This window comes from Sorex fumeus, unplaced genomic scaffold (assembly GCF_029834395.1).
Source record: "Sorex fumeus unplaced genomic scaffold, SorFum_2.1 ptg000042l, whole genome shotgun sequence".
Classification (NCBI taxonomy): Eukaryota; Metazoa; Chordata; class Mammalia; order Eulipotyphla; family Soricidae; genus Sorex; species Sorex fumeus.
The window spans coordinates 777539-795737 of NW_026606099.1; the positions used below are offsets into that span (position 1 = coordinate 777539).

Here is an 18199-nt window from a genome sequence, read left to right on the forward strand (position 1 = left end):
CTGCGGTCGATGCTCGGGAACAGGTGATCAGACTCTGAAACTGGCTCTTTCTGCACTTGCAGGAGCTTTGTTCTTAGGTTTGGGACTTCCTTGTTTCGGGTCTGGTAAAACGCTTTCACTTAGCGGTTGCCTTGGTACCAGGAACAGTAGTTTCCGTTCTGATACCAGTGAAGCATTTGAAAATCTTGTCCAGAGCATCCTGAGTATGAGCCCCCCACCCCCGCCCCCTTCAGGGAGAGGATCTTGCATTTGTCATCTCTCCTTGTCCCAGCAGCTGCCCCAGACGCCACCTGCCTTCCCATCTTGGCAGACCCACTGGTGTATGGACTTGCACATGATGGACTGTGAACTGCTAGCCACGTGTAGTGCCCTGGGGTACTTGGAGGGAGACACTTACTACAAAGAGCCAGATTGCTTAGGTGAGTCCCTTTCGGGGTGGGGGGGTTGGGGAGGGATGATGGGAGATTGGGTTTTGGGACCAAACCCGGCGGTGCTCAGGGGCTACTCCTGGCTCTTGTGATCAGAGATCATTCCTGAGGGGGTTCAGGGGGCCATCTGGGTTCCCGGCTGTCAAACGGCGCCCTGCCTGCTGTACTGTCTCCGGCTCCAAGCACATCTCCCCGGGCCTTCGATGGGTACCCTTTGAGGAAATAGTCTAATAACGTGGCTTGAATTGAGGTCTGTCAATCTCTCGAGTCCTGCGGATAAGAAGGGCTGGAACAGAGCTTCTTGAAGGGTTCCATGCGAGTGTTCGTTCTGTCCCTAAAGAGAGCGTGAAGGATCTGATCCGCTACCTGAGGCACGAGGATGAGACCCGAGATGTGCGGCAGCAGCTGGGGGCGGCGCAGATCCTGCAGAGCGACCTGCTCCCCATCCTCACCCAGCACCGCCAGGACAAGCCTCTCTTTGACGCGGTGATCAGGTGGTTTGCTCGGCTTTGTCGCTGGAGCTCAGGCCAGCCGTCTCTGCGTCCACAGGGAGGAACCAACTCCCGCCTCCGTTGTCCCCCCAGGCTGATGGTGAACCTGACGCAGCCGGCTCTGCTCTGTTTCGGCAGTGTGCCCAAGGATCCCAGCTCCCGGCACCACTTCCTGCAAGTGCTCGCTTACCTGCAGGCCTACAAAGAAGTGAGGTTTTCCTCTAGAACTTTCCTGGGCAGAATTTGGGGGTGGGGGGCAGAGAGAGTGAGTGTTGCTTAAGGTTTCCCTATTCCCTAGGCTTTTGCTAGCGAGAAGGCTTTCTGCGTCCTCAGCGAAACTTTGTATGAACTGCTGCAGCTGGTGAGTTTCAACTTCACAAGACCCTCCTGGACCAGTCACCCCTCCTGCCCCCTGCCCCCTAGCCTGGATTGAATCTCAGACCTAGCATTGTCTGGGCATACCAAGTTTGGGGGCAGGGTCCGAGTCCTTGGGGATATGTAATCCAGTTCATCTCCCTGCTTGCCTAAGGACCATTTGGGGGTGGGGGGGTGGAATGGATTGGGCCACGTCTGGCAGTGATCAGGGCTTACTCCTGGCTCTGCAATCAGGAATCACTCCTGGCAGAAGCATATGGGATGCCGGGGATTGAACCCGAGTCAGCCGTGTGCAAGTCAAGCACCTTGCCCACTATACTATCTCCCTAGCTGTGCCTCATACTATTTGAACTCTTGGTTTTTTGTTTTTGGGGCCACACCTGGCTTTCTGCTCAGTGGTTGCTCCCAGTGGTCCTGGGGGATCATATGGTGCCTTGATCGAATTCAGAACTTTTGCATGTAATGCGTGCACTCATCCCATTGAACTATCGCTCCAGCTCTGAGTGCATTCTTCTTTCTTTTTTTTTTCTTTTTTCCTTTTTGAGCTACACCCAGAGGTGCTCAGGAGTTACTCCTGGCTCTGCACTCAGGAATTATTCCAGGGAACCACATGGGGTGCTGGGGATTGAACCTGGATCGGCTGCATGGAAGGCATGCAGTACTATCGCTGCTGTACTGTCACTCCAGGCCCGTATTCTTCTTTTGTCATTGTTATTATTTTGTTTGGGGGTTACTTGAGTGGTACTCAGGGACTCTTCCTGGCTCTGCCAGTGCTCAGGCAATATAATGTGGTGCTGGAGAGTTGAATCTAGGTTAGGCGGTATGCAAGGCAAGTGCCTCAAGCTGTGAATTGTCTCTGGTCCCAAACTCCTCTTCGTCGTCCTCCTTATCCTCCTCTTTCTCCTCCTCCTCCTTCTTCCTCTACCTCTTCTCTCTTCCTTCTTCCATCTTCTTTATTTTTCTTCTCCTGGCAGTGCTCAGGGCTTACTCCTGACTCTGTGCTCAGGTTTTTGCCTCCTGCCAGAGTAGATGCCGGCCACGTTCTGCCCCAATCCCCTAATTCTCGTTCTCTGGCCAGGGCTGGGAGGAACGGCAGGAGGAAGACAACCTGCTGATCGAGCGGATCCTGCTGCTGGTCAGAAATATCCTTCATGTCCCAGCTGACCTGGATCAGGAGAAGGTGAAGGGCCGTGGTTTTTCTGTCGCCGTGTCCTGGGCTTCTAAACTCCCCCTTTGGGCACCTCAGCCCTCTAACAAGTCTGGGGAAGAACCTTGGTGAAGGAAATCAGTTGGAAGAACCTCAGGGCAGGACAGTGGGCCCGAACGACCTCCCCCTTCCTCTCACCACTCAGAGGATCGATGACGATGCCAGCGTCCACGACCGGCTTCTCTGGGCCATTCACCTCAGTGGCCTGGACGACCTGCTCCTCTTCCTGGCCAGCTCGCCCACCGAGCAGCAGTGGAGCCTCCACGTCCTGGAGGTCATCTCACTGATGTTTCGGGACCAGGTGAGGTCCGGGCTCGCTGCCTCCACCCCTGCCCCTTCTGCTGTCACTGTCGCCGCTTGAAGTGACTGATTGGTGGGCGGGTCCTGTCTTGGCTAGGGGATTCCATCAGCACTCTAGAGTTGGTTCCCTCCTTCCTCCCCCGGGAAGAACGAAGCCCAGGAATGTCTTGCCGACTCTTCCCTCCTTGCTCCAAATCTAGACCCCCGAGCAGCTGGCCTGCGCAGGCCAGGGACGCCTAGCTCAGGAGCGGAGCACTGATGTGGCCGAGCTCGAGGTGTTACGCCAGCGAGAGATGGCAGAAAAGAAGACTCGAACCCTTCAGCGGAGCAGCAGGTGTGTGCAGTGGGCCATCCCGCCCGTGTTCCTGGCATGGAGTGCTGAAGGCTTGGACTAAATTCTGAGGCAGGGAGGGGCCAGGGTGCCAGCAGCAGTGGGTAGTCGGACTTTGGCCTTGCACACAGCCTGCCTGGGTATGATCCTCGGCACCCCTTTCGGTTCCCCAAGCACCATTCTAAGTGCAGAGCCAGGAGTAACCCAAGGCATTGCTGGGTGTGGGCCCCAAAACAGACCAAAATTTTGAGGTAGTGGGAAATAGCTTGCATTTCACCGTTGTAAAGTGTTCTGCCGGGCTAAGGTAAGAGGATGAAGATAAAGCTTCTAGAGAGTTGAAGAATCACCCTCATCATCCTGGATCTTCTTTGAGTGTGGGGGGCAGGGAGGAGGAGGCAGGAGTTGGGATCACACCTAGTGGTGCTCGGGAGCTGCTCCCATTTCTGCTTGGAAGTTGCTCCCCGTGGTGCTTGGGGGGAGCCATGTGGTACCAGGGATCAAACTCGGGCCTCTTGGGTGCAAAGCATGAGCTCAGCCCATTGTACTCTGATCACTTTGGCCCTCACCCTGAGCCCTCTGGTTTCCTCTGCAGGCACTCGCGATTCAGGGGCTCCTACATTGTCCAGGGGTTGAAGTCCATTGGGGAGAGGGACCTCATCTTTCACAAAGGTCTCCACAATGTAAGTCCGCTCCCACCCAGAGGCAGAAGAGCGGGGAGGAGTGGGCGCGTGAGGATGGGTGAGCATTTCTGGACTTAAACAGGGAGATGGTCTCCTAGGTTTATTCTGAGAAAATTACAGCGTCAGGGACATGGAAAGAGTTGACAAGAGGAGGGGGCGCGGAGGACTCCGCTGACCCCTCTGTCCTGTGATACCTCCAGCTCCAGAACTACACTTCTGACTTGGGAAAGCAGCCCCGACGGGTGCCCAAGCGCCGCCGGGCTGCCCAGGAGGTGTCGGTTCAGCGCCGTTCTGCCCTCAACGTGAGGCTCTTCCTCAGAGACTTCTGCTCCGAGTTCCTGGAGAACTGCTACAACCGGCTCATGGGCTCCGTGAAGGTTGGTGCAAGGGGGCTGGGAGGGGAGTGGCGGGTGCAGACGGCAGCTGGGAGCGGACAGTGTGGGCGGCTGACCCTGGAGTGTGGACTGACCCGGGGGTAATAGGTGCAGGTGACAGTGTTGGCCTGTGCCCTGATGACAGTGTCAGGAAGCACAGTGGGTTCCTGGCAGAGAGCATCTACTGGACAAAGGGGCCTAGAGCAGGGCCCCTTTATTTGTTTGGTTTGGGGGACCACACTCAGCATACTCGGGTTACTCCTGGCTCTGTGCTCCGGATTACTCCTGGTGGGACTCTGATGAACCACATGGGGTGCCAGGGATCGAACCTGGGTCGGCCACATACAAGGCAAGTGCCCTACCCACTGTCCCATCTCTCCATCCCCAGAGAGCGATGGCCCTTTTAGGAGAAGAAGGGCGAGTCGGAAACTGGGCACTGGCTCGGTGTAATCGAGGTGGGGCCCGGGGACCACCAGGAGAGAGCTGGAATCCCTGAGGTGGTGGTGGTCTGTGTTTTTTACCTGGCCTCTAGGATCACCTGCTCCGCGAGAAGGCTCAGCAGCATGATGAGACATACTACATGTGGGCCTTGGCCTTCTTCATGGCCTTCAACCGAGCCGCCTCCTTCCAGCCTGGCCTGGTTTCCGAGACCCTCAGTGTTCGCACCTTCCACTTTATTGAGCAGAACCTCACCAACTACTATGAGATGATGCTGACCGACCGGAAGGAAGCTGCTTCCTGGGCCCGCCGGTGAGTGGGATGAGATCAGGAACCAGAGTGGGTCTCTTGGCTGGGCTGGGAATCTGGAGGCCTGAATTCTGAATTGTATTGCTAGTCCTGTTTCTGGGATTTTTTTTTTCTTTTTAACCCCAGCAATGTACAGGGGTTCCTCCTGGCTCTGCACTCAGGAATTACTCCTGATGGTGGTGCTTGGGGGACCATATGGGATGCTGGGGATCGAACCCGGATTGGCTGCATGCAAGGCAAGCGCCTTACCTGCTGTACTATCGCTCCAACCCCCAGGTTTTGTTTTTTGGTTTTTGAGGATTTTTGTTGTTGTTGTTGTTTAAGTTGTCAGGTTGGGGGGGGTTGATGCTTGGTGGGGCTTCTGTTATTGCTTTTATTTTTTTTGTGGGGACACACCCAGCAGCGCCCAGGGGTTACTCCTGGCTCCACTCAGGAATTACTCCTGGTGGTGCTTGGGGAACCATATAGGATACTGGGAATCGAACCTGGGTCGGCCAGTGCAAGGCAAGTTAAGTGCCTTATCTGTTATACTATTGCTCCAGCCCTTCTAGAATTGTTTTTAATAAGGTAGGGGAAGGCGAGTACTGTTTTCACATGCTGGCTTCATAAGTTTCCTCATTTTATTTCTCTTTCATGTCACAGGATGCACCTTGCTCTAAAGGCCTACCAGGAGCTGCTGGCCACAGTGAATGAGATGGACATGGCCCCTGAGGAGGCTGTGAGGGAGAGCAGCCGCATCATCAAGAGTGAGGCCCGGGGGGCTGGGGCGAGAGCACAGCGGGTAGGGCGTTTGCCTTGCAGGAGGCCAACCCGGGTTCGAGTCCCAGCATTCCACGTGGTCCCCTGAGCACCGCCAGGAGGAATTCTTTGCTCAGCTGCATCCACCTCTCCTTTTCCCCACCGTTCCAGGCCAGTCCTTGCATTCCTTTCTCCTCCTTCCCTGTTTCCAGACAATATTTTCTATGTCATGGAATACCGAGAACTCTTCCTGGCACTCTTTCGGAAGTTCGATGAGCGATGGCAGCCCCGCTCGTTCCTTCGTGACCTGGTGGAAACCACCCACCTCTTCCTCAAGATGTTGGAGCGTTTCTGTCGGCACCGAGGGAACCTGGTAGTGCAGGTACTGGGCAGCCCCCCGACAAGGAAATGAGCAGGGAAGGATGGAGAAGGACACGGCGCCTCTCCTCACGTTTCCTGGAGTTTCAGCTGATGTTAGCACCTATAAAAAGGACAGGCCGCTTAGGGGCTAGAGCGATAGCACAGCGGGCAGGGCATTTGCCCTGCACGCGGCCAACCCCTGCTGGGTTCGAGTCCCAGCATTCCATATGGTCCCCTGAGCACCGCCTGGAGGAATTCCTGAGTGCAGAGCCAGGAGCAACCCCTGAGCCCCTGAGAATTGCTGGGTGTGACCCAAAAAGAAAAAGAAAAAGGACAGGGAGTTTGCTGGTGTCACTATTGGAAGTCAGCTTTAGTTCTTTCTCGCATTAGTTCAACCCCTACCATGAAGGCCTTCCTTCATTCAGGAGGAAGTACTAAGCATGTAAACTCTGGTATTGATCATTTGAGGATTTAGTATTTATGCAATTGCTTCCTGGTTGTACTTTAGAAACATTGTAGTAAAATGGGAAGAAATGAAGTCAGAAGGCCCCAGATCTCATGGTGTATCAGTTACTGTTAGAATAAACTTAAGCGGCTTCTGTTAGGGTCCAGATCATTAGGATTTGGGATTATAGTATAACTTTAAAGTGATATAGTAAATGTAGAGTCTGGGACAAGAAGATTACTTCAAGGATTCCCTGTTCTGGAGACTCATGAACTCTGCTTTGCATGTGTTTTCTTTCGCTTTTCTCTTTCTTTGTGTGCCTGTGTGTGTGACATCAGGGATTGGACCCATACATACAAGGCAGACACTGTACCCCTGAACCTTAGCCTCATCCTCCCCAGGAACTCTAATCTGTAAAAGTGTATTTCCTCAGTTTAAAATTGGGTCAGAACTGGACCTGAAAAAGTCAGTAATAACTATGAGACTTGACTAAAAGTCTTTTTTTTTTAATTTGTTTGTTTTGTTGGCTTTTGTGGGCACACCCAGCAGTGTTCAGGGCTTACTTCCTGGTTGGGCAAGATGGGGTGATGGGGATCGAACCCCAGTCAACCATGTGGAAGTCAGGCACTTTTCCTGCTGTACTACCATTCTGGCCTCTAATCGGCGTTGTTATACCTTTTATACTTTCGTGCTTTCTTGTATTATCAATAATAGAAGGGAACCAGAGTGATAGCACAACAGATAGGATGTTTACCTTGCACGTGGCTGATCCAAGTTCATTCCCTGCACCCCATGTGAACCCCTGAGCCCCACCAGGAGTGATTCTTGAGCACAGAGCCAGGAGTAAGCCCTGAGGATCACCAAGTGTGGCCCCAAAACCAAAATTAATAAGAATATTAGTTGCTAACATTTATCAAGTATTTGCCATGTGTCCAATGTGGTGCTAGGGTTTTCGCACAGTCGAGTTTTCACATGACCAGGACATAAGCCCTGACAACTTGATCAATTTCTGCAAGGGCCGGAGAGGTAGAACAGTGGTAGGGCGCTTGCCTTGCACGTGGCTGACCCAGGTTCCGTCCTGGGCACCATATGTGATCCCCTGAGCCTGCCAGGAGTGGTCACTGAGCACAGAGCCAGGAGTAAGCCCTGAGTACTGACAATTGTAAATCTTAAAAAAATTAGAACAGAAATCTCTCTGAGGGGCTGGAGTGTCTGCAGAGCATGCCGGGTCCCTGTACCACCCAGAGCGACCTGGCACCAGGGTCCCAGTGTCACGAGAGAACGTACAGTCCTTGTACCACAGGCAGGCGTGGGACCCTGCCGACTGCTCTGTGGAAACTGCCTGAGCATCACAGCTGCAGGGTGAAGCCCCCACAAATGAGCACTGTGACTGAAAAAGAGATTGTGTGGGCAATGCAACCAAGTGTGTGCCCCTCCCATCCCCCCACCATTGCAACAGCGATATCAAAGATAAGGGATGGGGGGGGGAGGAGAATTGGAAATAAAAGCTTAGTTTATTTGGTTTTCTGGACCCCAGCCCAGTGTGTCTCAGGGCCAACCCCCTGCTCTGTGTTTGGTGTTGCTGTGGCTGTTGGACCAGGCAGTGCTGGGGATAAAACTTGGGCCCCCCGGTATGCAAAGCCTGCACCCCACCCCTTGCCATGGTAGTTGACGTCCAGCCATATTCTGGGTCTTATTCCTACTGACACGAAGTCTCTCTACTCGTTGCCGTGTCTCTACCACTGAACCATAAGCTCCACCAGGGCCAGGAAACTCACTGTTCTCGGCTGCTTCCCTGTGTCCAGAGGTGGCACTGGATGCATGGAAAGAGGAGCACTAGGAAGGCTCCTCGGCCCTCCAGCCCTCCTAGCCCAATTGTTTCCCTGCAGAACAAACGGAGGAAGAAAAGGAAGAAGAAGACCGTCCCGCCGCCCGATGCTCCCGCTCGCGTCCCCTTCAGCCCAGAGGAGCTGGAGGCCGTGTGGTCGCCGCTGGCCGAGCAGCTGCAGTGCTGTGCCCAGGTTGTTAGCCCGGAGCGCTGTGCTCCTCGCAGTGGAGCTCTGGGCCTGCTCTGTGGGCTGCCTCCCGCGTGACCCACCACTGCCTCCCCCTCTAGGATCCGGACCTCAGCGTGGACTCCGTGGTTCCCTTTGATGCAGCCTCAGAGGTGCCGGTGGAAGAGCAGCGGGCTGAAGCCATGGTGCGGATCCAAGACTGCCTCCTGGCTGCCCAGGCCGCGCAGGCCCTGACCCTGCTTCGTTCTGCCCGGTAAGACACTCCGCCAGCCCCAACCCCCTTTCGTCCTCGCTCCAGCTCTTGGGCACTTGTGGGTAGCGGAGGCTTGAGTGAAAGCTTGGGGTTCTCTGGGTTCCAAAGGGAGAATTCCCCTCCGAACTCTGGGAAACTTAAGTCCGGGAGAGTTTTCTTTCTTTCTTTTTTTTGCTTTTTGGGTCACACCCGGCAACGCACAGGGGTTACTCCTGGCTCTGCACTCAGGAATCATTCCTGGCGGTGCTCAGGGGACCATATGGGATGCTGGGAATTGAACCCAGGTCGGCCGTGTGCAAGGCAGATGCCCTACCCGCTGTGCTATTGCTCCAGCCCATCTTTCTTTTCTTTCCTTCCTTCCTTCCTTCCTTCCTTTCTTTCTTTCTTTCTTTCTTTCTTTCTTTCTTTCTATCTTTTCTTTTTTTTTTCTTGGAGGTGGTCACACCCGGCAATGCATAGGGGTTACTCCTGGCTCTGTGCTTGGAGATCACTCCTGGCAGTGCCCAGGAGACCATATGCAGTTTGATCCTCGCATGAGTGCAAGGCAAGTGCTTTAACCCGAGTGTTACCCCTCCAACCCCAGAGTCTTTGCATCTTGTTCTTGGGACTTTTCACTGTCACTTTCGCGAGCCAGTGAAGTAAATCTCAGTCCCTTATCCCACTTTGAATTCTAACTCAGCTGCCTGCAGCTCCAAGCGTTTGTTCTCTGTGTTCCAGGGAGGTGTGGCCAGAAGGAGATATATTTGGCTCTCAGGACATCTCCCCCACGGAGGAAATGCAGCTGCTGAAGGAGATCCTCTCGGCCCCGCTTCCCCGTGAGCCTGGTTCCTCTCACCTTTCTCTTCAGCTCTCCCCCCAGAGACTCCCATAATCCTCACTCTTTTCTCCTAAGAACTCCCCAGCAGTGCTCAGGGGGTCCGGGGAACACTCTCCGCAGTGCTCAACCCAGCTGTGCTGGCCCGAGTGCTCGGCCCTAGGGATATGATACCGTTCAGCCCACGTGGTTGAACTTGGGGAGACACTTGGGATTGAACTTGCTGGGAGACAGCCTTTGAGCTATCTCCTGCCCCTTTACTCTTCCTTTTTGTTCGTTTGGTTTTTGTTTTGGTTCCACACCTGCCAATACTCAGGGCTTCCTCCTGGGTCTGTGCTCGGGGATCACTTCTAGCAGTGCTTAGGGGACCGGGTGGGGTACTGAGGCTCGAACCCAGGATGGTCCCTTGCAAAGCAAGCACTTACCTCTTTACTCTTTTCTATAGGGCAGCAGAGACCAGAGGAACAAGGGGAAGAGGAAGAAGAGGAGGAAGAGGAGGAAGAGGAAGAGTTGGACATGGTCCAGGTGTCAGAGAAAGAATTTAACTTTCTGGACTACCTGAAACGGTATGGATCAGATGGGCTGAGTTGGTTCCAGACGAGAGAATGCAGAGCCGAGAGATGAGCAGGGTCTTTGTTTGTGGGCAGGAGGGAGTGGGTTGGTTTGAACCACACCTGGCTGCATTTAGGATCACTCCTGGCAGTGCTGATGGGGGCTGGGGGGGACCCTCGTGTGTGGCGCGGTTCACATGGGGTGCAGCCACATGCAAGGCAAGCGCCTTAACCCCTGCACTCTCTCCCCAGCCCCTGCTGCAGGGTCTTTCTTATGCTGACATCTCCTTCCCTTCCTTGGGCAGCTTTGCCTGTTCGACTGTCGTCCGAGCATACGTGTCGCTGCTACGGAGCTACCGCCAGAACAGCGCCCACACGAACCACTGTATCATCAAGATGCTGCACCGACTGGCCCATGACCTCAAAATGGAAGCCCTGCTCTTCCAGATCTCCCTCTTCTGCCTCTTTAACCGTCTGCTCAGTGACCCTGCCTCCGGGGCTTACAAGGTGAGCGGCTGCCAGGGAACGGGGGTCTGAAGGCATATGGGAATCTCTGTTTGTTTGGTTGGATTCAGGCCACACCTGGCAGTGATCAGCGCTTTCTCTTGGCTCTCTGCTCAGGGGTCACTCATGACAGTGTTGGGGGTGGGTGGGCACTCTATGGGGCTCAGGGGATCAAGTTCGGGTCAGCCACATGCCAGGCAAATGCAGCAGCTTTCCTCTCGCGCAGGAGCTGGTGACTTTTGCCAAGTTCATCCTGGGCAAGTTCTTTGCCTTGGCTGCGGTGAACCAGAAAGCCTTCGTGGAGCTGCTGTTCTGGAAGAACACAGCCGTGGTTCGCGAGATGACCGAGGGCTACGGTTCCCTGGATGGCAGGTGAGCTGGAAGAGGTGGTGGAGGGCAGGTGGCTGGGGTGGCAGGCCCACGGTGGGGGTCGCAGAGGCCTCACGCCAGCTTGCCTCTGCCCTCGTAGGTGAGAAAGTGGCCCTGGCAGGTGACATGCTTTTACCTAAGACCCCCCAGAGAGGGGCTGGGACTGGAACCCAGTGATTCCCATCTCCTGATTCCTTCTCCGGCACCATTGTTCATTGAGGGGTTGACTGGGAGTGGGGTGGCCCGCACAGAGGCGTTTTTCCCAGACGTGCTGGGAAGCCAGAAGGATTCATAGAGATGTTTGTTTTCTTCCCTTAGTCTCTCAGCTCCCCTTCTTTTTTTTAAAGTTTTTGGGTCACACCCAGTGATTCTCAGGGGTTATTCCTAGCTCTGCACTCAGGAATTACTCCTGATGGTGCTCAGGTGGGATGCTGGGAATCGAACCCTGGTCGGCTGCATGCAAGGCAAACTCCCTACCCACTGTGCTATCGCTCCAGCCCCCAACACTTCTTTTTGTTTTTTCCCATGATGCTCTGGGATCTACAGTGTCAGGTTCCATAGGCCCAACCAGTTTGACTTTTAGGTTTTATTTTGGTTTTGTTTGGTTTGGTTTAGTTTTTTGGCCATACTGGCAGTGCTCAGGGCTTACTCCTCACAGATTCAGAGGATCACATGGGGGTGCCAGGGATCAAACCTGGGGTGGCTGTATGCAAGGCAAGCACCCTACCCACTGTACTGTCTCTCCAGGTCATGACTTTTGTTTTTTTTCTTTTTGGGTCTGGAGCAATAGCACAGTGGGTAGGGCATTTGCCTTGCACACGGCCGACCTAGGTTTGATTCCTCCGTCCCTCTCGGAGAGCCCAGCAAGCTACTGAGAGTATCCCGCCCACACAGCAGAGCCTGCCAAGCTCCCCATGGTGTATTCGATATGCCAAAAACAGTAACAACAAGTCTCACAATGGAGATGTTACTGGTGCCCACTCGAGCAAATCGCTGAACAACGGGAAGACAAGCTACAGTGCTTTTTGGGTCACACTTTGCATTGCACAGGGTCACTCCTGGCTCATGCCCTCAGGAATTACTCCTGGCAGTGCTCGGGGGACCATATGGGATGCTGGGAATCGAACCCGGGTCGGCCCCATGCAAGGCAAATACCCTCCCCGCTGTGCTATCGCTCCAGCCCAGCCCATGACTTTTAGTTCTGAAGGGAAGAGAGCGTGAGGGGAAGCTGTGTCCACTGTGGGCCACTGCTGACCAGCTCCTTTGCGTTATCCGTCACTATGATGTTCCTTTTAGACCAAACCCGGGGGGCCTTTGGCCTTTTTTTTGTAGGGGCCATCAGCCTCCCTGCCCCTCTCCCCTTTTCTGTGTAGCTCGTCTGGTCGCAGAGCTCCGGTGTGGAGCCCCGAGGAGGACGCCCAGCTTCAAGAACTCTACCTTGCGCATAAGGATGTGGAAGGTACGGGGCCTTGCGGGCTGAGCATTTTTCCATGGGGGTAGCCCGAGCCCCTGGACCCATCTTGACCGGCGCCCTCCTCCTCCCGCCCAGGGCAGGACGTGGTGGCCATCATCCTGACACACCTGCGCAGCACTCCCCGCACACGCAAGCAGGTGATCAACCGCCTGGTGCAGCTGGGGCTGGCTGACAGCGTCAAGGACTTTCAGAGGTAGTGTCTGCGCGCTGAGGGCGTGGAGGTGGGGCTCCTCAGTCTCCCCCGCGTCCCCCTTCCACTGACCCCTCCCCTAAACAGGAAAGGGACCCACATTTTCCTGTGGACAGAAGACCAGGAGCTGGAGCTTCAGCGGCTCTTTGAGGAGTTCCGGGACTCAGACGGTACAGTGAGGGGGGAAAAACCGCTGAGATGGGTGGGAGGGCTACTGGGATCAGTGGTGGTGGAGAATGGGCACTGGTGGAGGGATGGGTGCTCGATCGTTGTGTAACTGAAACCCAAGCACAAAAGTTTGTAAGTCTACAACTGTACCTCATGGTGTTTCACTAATAAAAATCAAAAAAATAAAATAAAAAATTTAAGACATTAAATAAAAATAAACACTGAGACGAGAGTCAAACTTTCCCATTTCCCCGTGCTTCCTTCCTATCTCCTGAGCCCCAGGAAGATGAATCCTCGCTCTTCTGGCAGGTCATATGTCTGTGGATCAAATTCAAGTGACTTGAGCTAGAAAGCCTGTGATTTTTTGGAGGTGGGGGGGGGGGAATTGGGGGTGGGCATCTCCCAAGAGATGCTCAGGAGATCCTGGGGCCCCTGGTGATTCCCAGCCAGCTGAACCAGTGGTTCAGGGCATTGGCCCGAGAATGCGCTGTTGCATGGGCTTGGTGGTACCAAGATATAAACTGTGCCACCTTGGTAGAGGGGGGGGCTTCCAGGATGACAGCAGACAGGACTCAGGAGCCCCCAGGGTGCACCCGGCAGTCGCAGGACCAGGTGGTGCCAGGCTGGGCACATGCCAGGCAAGTTCTGGGACCTCAGACATATTGTCCTCATTTCCTTTTCCCGATTGTTCTTGCTCCTTGACAGATGTCCTGGGCCACATCATGAAGAACATCACAGCCAAACGCTCCCGAGCCCGAGTAGTGGATAAGCTGCTGGCCCTGGGCCTGGTAGCAGAGCGGCGAGAGCTGTATAAGAAACGCCGGAGGAAGCAGTCGGCACCACCCCACTTGGTAACTGCAGCCTGACCCTGGCTCTGCCAGCACCCGCCCTTCCCCTCAAGTGCTCTATGGCGCTTCGCCCTGATCCTTCCTGCCTCAACCTCTATGTGGCCGGGTCTCCCTCGGGGGCCATCAGCATCCCGGGGCTCCACTCACTCCTCTTCTCATCGTCTTTGTTCATCTACTGTCCCTGTTGAATGTTAGCCCGAAGGTGACGAATCTCTCCAGGATTTTTGCCAAGATCAGGAAGAAGAAGAAGAAAACCTGCCAGCAGAAGAGGATGAAGAAGATGAAGAGGATGGAGAGGATGGGGAGGGCTTGGAAGGAGAGCAAGCCCAGGGGAGCTCCGTGCTTTCAGCAGAAAGCCTTGGGCAAAGCCTGCACGTGGAAGGTGGGTGTGGCGTGGGGAGTTTGGCCTTGGGGTGGGCAGCGGGGCCCAGGCGTGTCAGGCTATTGCCCATCCTCCCCGCCCCGCAGGCTACTCTGCTCCTCTCCAGTGGCTCCAGAACTGCCTGTTTCGAGCGGCAGAGGATCGGGAAGAAGACGGTGAGTGAAAAAAAGTGAAAGTCTCGGGACAAGGGCGCAGCGGGTCGTGGACCAAGGGGCAGATCTTTCTTCACGTCTCCTGTCACTTGACCCCGACCCAGGCTGCTCCCAGGCAGTGCCCTTGGTACCCCTGTCCGAAGAGAATGAGGAAGCGATGGAAAACAAGCAGTTCCAGCAACTGTTGCGCAAGCTAGGGATCCGGTCCCCGGCCTCTGGGCAGGTGAGTTCGCTGGGAACGGGGTCAGCCCAGGTCTTGGCTTTGGTTCTGTTGGTTCTGCTTCAGAAATAGATCTCTGTCCTCTCCTTGCGCTTGTCACCTCTGTCCTTGTTTCCTGTCATCTCTAACCGAGATTCCTAGGGCAGCCGCCTCACAAGCGCCCCTCTTTCTAGCCTCCCCTTCCCCAAGTCCAGGTCCCCTGCTGCCTTTCAAGCTTCTTTTCTAAGAGAGACTATGCCTCTTGCTTCTGAGCACTGTTGGGCATGGCCCAAATGAGATGGGGGGCGGAAAGGAGGGAGGGAGGGAAAGGGAGAGAAGGGGAGGGAGGGAGGGAGACAGGGAGAGCTTGCTGCGCTGATAGTATTGTCCAGAGCCCTGTTGTTCAGAGCAATCAGTGGAGTCCCATGTTGGCAGAGCAGAATCCAAACTCTCCAACTAGTCTACTGGCCTTTGCAGCCTCATGGGCACGTCACCCTCACGCATACATCAAAGCTGAGTCATCCCTCCCTGACTGCTTCCCCCAGCAACTGAGTGCTAATACCTTCACGAAAGAAGACTTCTATTAGACTGACTCATAGAACAATGCACATATATCCCTCGTCTTCTTATGAACCTCCGCCCAACCTGCAGTCAGTTCATAGGCTACAGCGATAAGGCATTTGCCTTGCATGCAGCCAATACAGGTTTAATCCCTACACCCCATGGTCTCTCTCTGAGAGTGACCCCTGCACACAGAGCCAGGGGCAGCCCCCAACACCGCCAAGTGTGACCTCTCCCCCCAAAACAAAAACAAACAACTGGGAAAAAAAGAGTAAATTCATTTGTTACCTTCTCAAAAGAGCTGTACCTAGCATTCATCAACCTCTTGAAGCAAATGTTGTTACTGGCGTTCATGTATTGCCTTGATATAGTCCCATTCCTATGGTGTTGCAGTACAGTGGTTCTTTTTCCCCATTAGATTTCTTGAGAGCAGGAATCTTACTTTTTAGAGTCTCCGAATCCATCCATCATACTTATTTCATGAGCAACTATATTGGCCAGGGAGAAGACTCAAAGGGCTGGGATGCATGAAAAGAGTCTGAACTTTATCCCCACTGCACCACACGATCCGCTAAGAACTGCTGGTGTGGCCCAGGAAAATAGCTCAAAGGGCAGTAACACAGGCTGTGCATGCAGAAGGCCCATGTTCCGTCTCCAGCCCCATGTGGCCCCGTGATCACTGTCAGAAGCAACCCTGAGGACAGAGCCAAAAGTGACCTTGAACACCCCTAGGGGTGGCCCCCAAACAAACCAAACTGTTTCTCGGGAGCCTCCAGGGGTCACAGGCACTGGATAAACCATCACAAAGCAGAGGTCGCAGCTCAGGTGGACCCTTCTCGATGAACATTCACTCCATATCGTGATAGTGCAAACTCTGAGGAACTAAGGCTGGTCCCTTCCATCACTCTCGTTTTCAACTTTTCTTTGCCCCCATAGGAAACCTTTTGGCGAATTCCAGCCAAGCTGAATCCCACCCAACTCCGGAGGATGGCAGCTTCGTTGAGTCAAGCAGAGGAAAAGCTTCAGCCGGGGCTTGATCCTGAAGTCCCCGGAGAGCAAGACCCTGACGAAGGACAGGAGGAACAGCGGCAGGAGGAGCAGCGGGCACAAGCCCTGAGTGCCCTCCTAGAGGCTCGGAAGAAAAAAGCAAGCCTGGGCTGGAGCAATGGTACAGCGGGTAGGGCACTTGCTTGGCATGCTGCCGACCCTGGGTTCAATCCCTGGCATCCCAAGATGAACTGCCTCGGGGCCAGAGAGATAGCACAGTGGATAGGGCGCTTGCCCTTGATCCAGCTTGACCCAGTGGGTAGCGTTTGTACCTTGCACAGTCCAAGTTTGGTCCTCAGCATCTCATATGGTCCCCCGTGCACCACCAGGAGTAATTCCTGAGCACTGCCAGGAGTTATCCCTGACTACAGAGCCAGGAGTAACCCTTGAGCATCACCGGGTGTGGCCCCAAAACTGAAAAATAAAAAATAAGCAGGCTTGGTGTGCCTGAGAGCCGATGCTCCTTTGTTGGGCACTATGCCGATGTCAAGGGGGTGGGGCGGGTTTGTTAGAACAGACTGACCCGGATCCCTAATGCTCTGCCTCTTACGGTCCTTCCAGGGGAGGGGACCACAGAGGGGAACGAGCAACTAAAAGTGGCCGCCAAGAAGCGACAACTGCTGGACAGCGATGAGGAGGAGCCTGAGGCCGAGGCGAACAGGAGCACCGGTAGGGAGTGTGTGAGCGCCCCACCCGCTCTCCTGACCCCTCTCACCAGCTCTTGCACCCTGATGGCACCCGCCCTGTTTCCCCTCCACGTGTTCAGATATGTTCTATTTTTTCACCCCTGCCTACCCCCTAGCATCAGAGTCGGGAGCTTCAGGAATCCCAAAGAGGAAACGGTACCAAATTGTGGACGAAGAGGAGAGCGACTGAGGCGCCGGCCACCAAGGACCAGGGAGAGCCTCGGGTCCATACGGGAGAGTTTAACTTACGTATTTTTGGTTCTTGGACCATACCAGGCAATGCTGAGGGGTTACTCCTGCCTCTGCACTCAGGAGGCCATATGGATGCTGGGGATCGAACCGGGGCTGGCTGCATGCAAGGCAGGTGTCCTACCCACTGTACTATTGCTCCACCCCCCAGATGGGGAAATTAGATCAGAAGGGGAAGATCAGATGGGACCCGTCACTCCTCTTCCTGGGCAGAAGCAATAGAGTGCCAGGATTTAGGGTCTGAGAGGTTTCAGCCCCAGTGGAACTCCTGAGTGTCCACCGGTTTGATCCCTGTGCCACGGTAGCTTTCCAGAGACTTCCTCTTCTTCCAGGAAGCATTATTTTTGTGTTGTGTGTGATTCACAAAGGAGAGAAACAAGTCAAAATTATGCAATATTTTGGTTTTGTTTTTGGTTTTTTGTGTGGGGGCCGCACCTGACGATGCTCAGGGATTACTTAGACTGCACTCAGGAATTATTCCTGACGGTGCTCGGAGGACCACAAGGGATGCCGGGGATTGAACCCAGGTCGGCCGTGTGAAAAGCTACTGCCCTGTCTGTACTATCACTCTGGCCCGCACTCTGTATCTTCTTAATTGGCCTGTTCCCTTGGACCTCTGCTGGAGGGGGACCCACACACCAGAGGGGGTGCTTTGGGGCATGATGGGTGGCATTTCGCACCATTTTCTAAAGGGGCCAGAGGCCATGTCCTCATTTACCTCTTCACGCTCCTCTCCTGGATTCCCACAGCGCCCAGGGCTCTGCCACAGAGGTAGGTCAGACTGTGGCACTCTCCAGATGGAGATCGTGTTCACTAATGAAATAAATTTGTAGAATGAAGAGTTGTCTATCTTGATTTGAATGGCCAGTCTGTGTACCCCCAGCCCTCCTCTTATTATGTTCCTGGAAGAACTCATGACTGTCAGGGTTGAAAGAGACATCAGCCTTCCTCTCCTGCTTTCCCTACACAGAGACAACAGGGTGATGCAACCATGGGAAGCAGACACCACACAGGGTCTGTTAGCATATTAGACAGGAGAACAAAGTTTGGTTAAGAACAGTAAATATTGAAATATCTGTCTTTTACCTTTCTTAGAAATCTTAGCTCTCTGATCTCCTGAGGTTCCCGGCTGACTTACAGTAATGGTGAGGAAATAGCTGGAAGTCATCACGGTCATGGTCACGGTCCTCCCGTTATTCATCGATTTGCTCAAGCGGGCCCAATAGCATCTCCATCGTGAGACTTGTTACTGTGTTTGGCA

The 18199-nt window shown here is 54.3% G+C and overlaps 1 protein-coding gene across 1 annotated transcript; it reads left to right on the forward strand.

The window, feature by feature from the left end:
* Positions 1-284: 284 nt before the first annotated feature.
* On the forward strand, positions 285-17314 carry TIMELESS (timeless circadian regulator). Its single transcript, XM_056120180.1, has 28 exons — positions 285-419; positions 769-922; positions 1013-1127; positions 1218-1280; positions 2373-2474; positions 2647-2802; positions 3002-3135; positions 3725-3812; positions 4013-4189; positions 4719-4936; positions 5576-5679; positions 5884-6053; positions 8366-8497; positions 8593-8744; positions 9462-9559; positions 10004-10124; positions 10415-10616; positions 10840-10985; positions 12356-12441; positions 12532-12649; positions 12734-12816; positions 13520-13665; positions 13858-14044; positions 14131-14199; positions 14301-14419; positions 15893-16124; positions 16565-16672; positions 16806-17314. Exons 1-28 carry the CDS (start codon positions 323-325, stop codon positions 16877-16879), a joined length of 3651 nt encoding a protein of 1216 aa, XP_055976155.1. The 5' UTR covers positions 285-322; the 3' UTR covers positions 16880-17314.
* Positions 17315-18199: the final 885 nt, after the last annotated feature.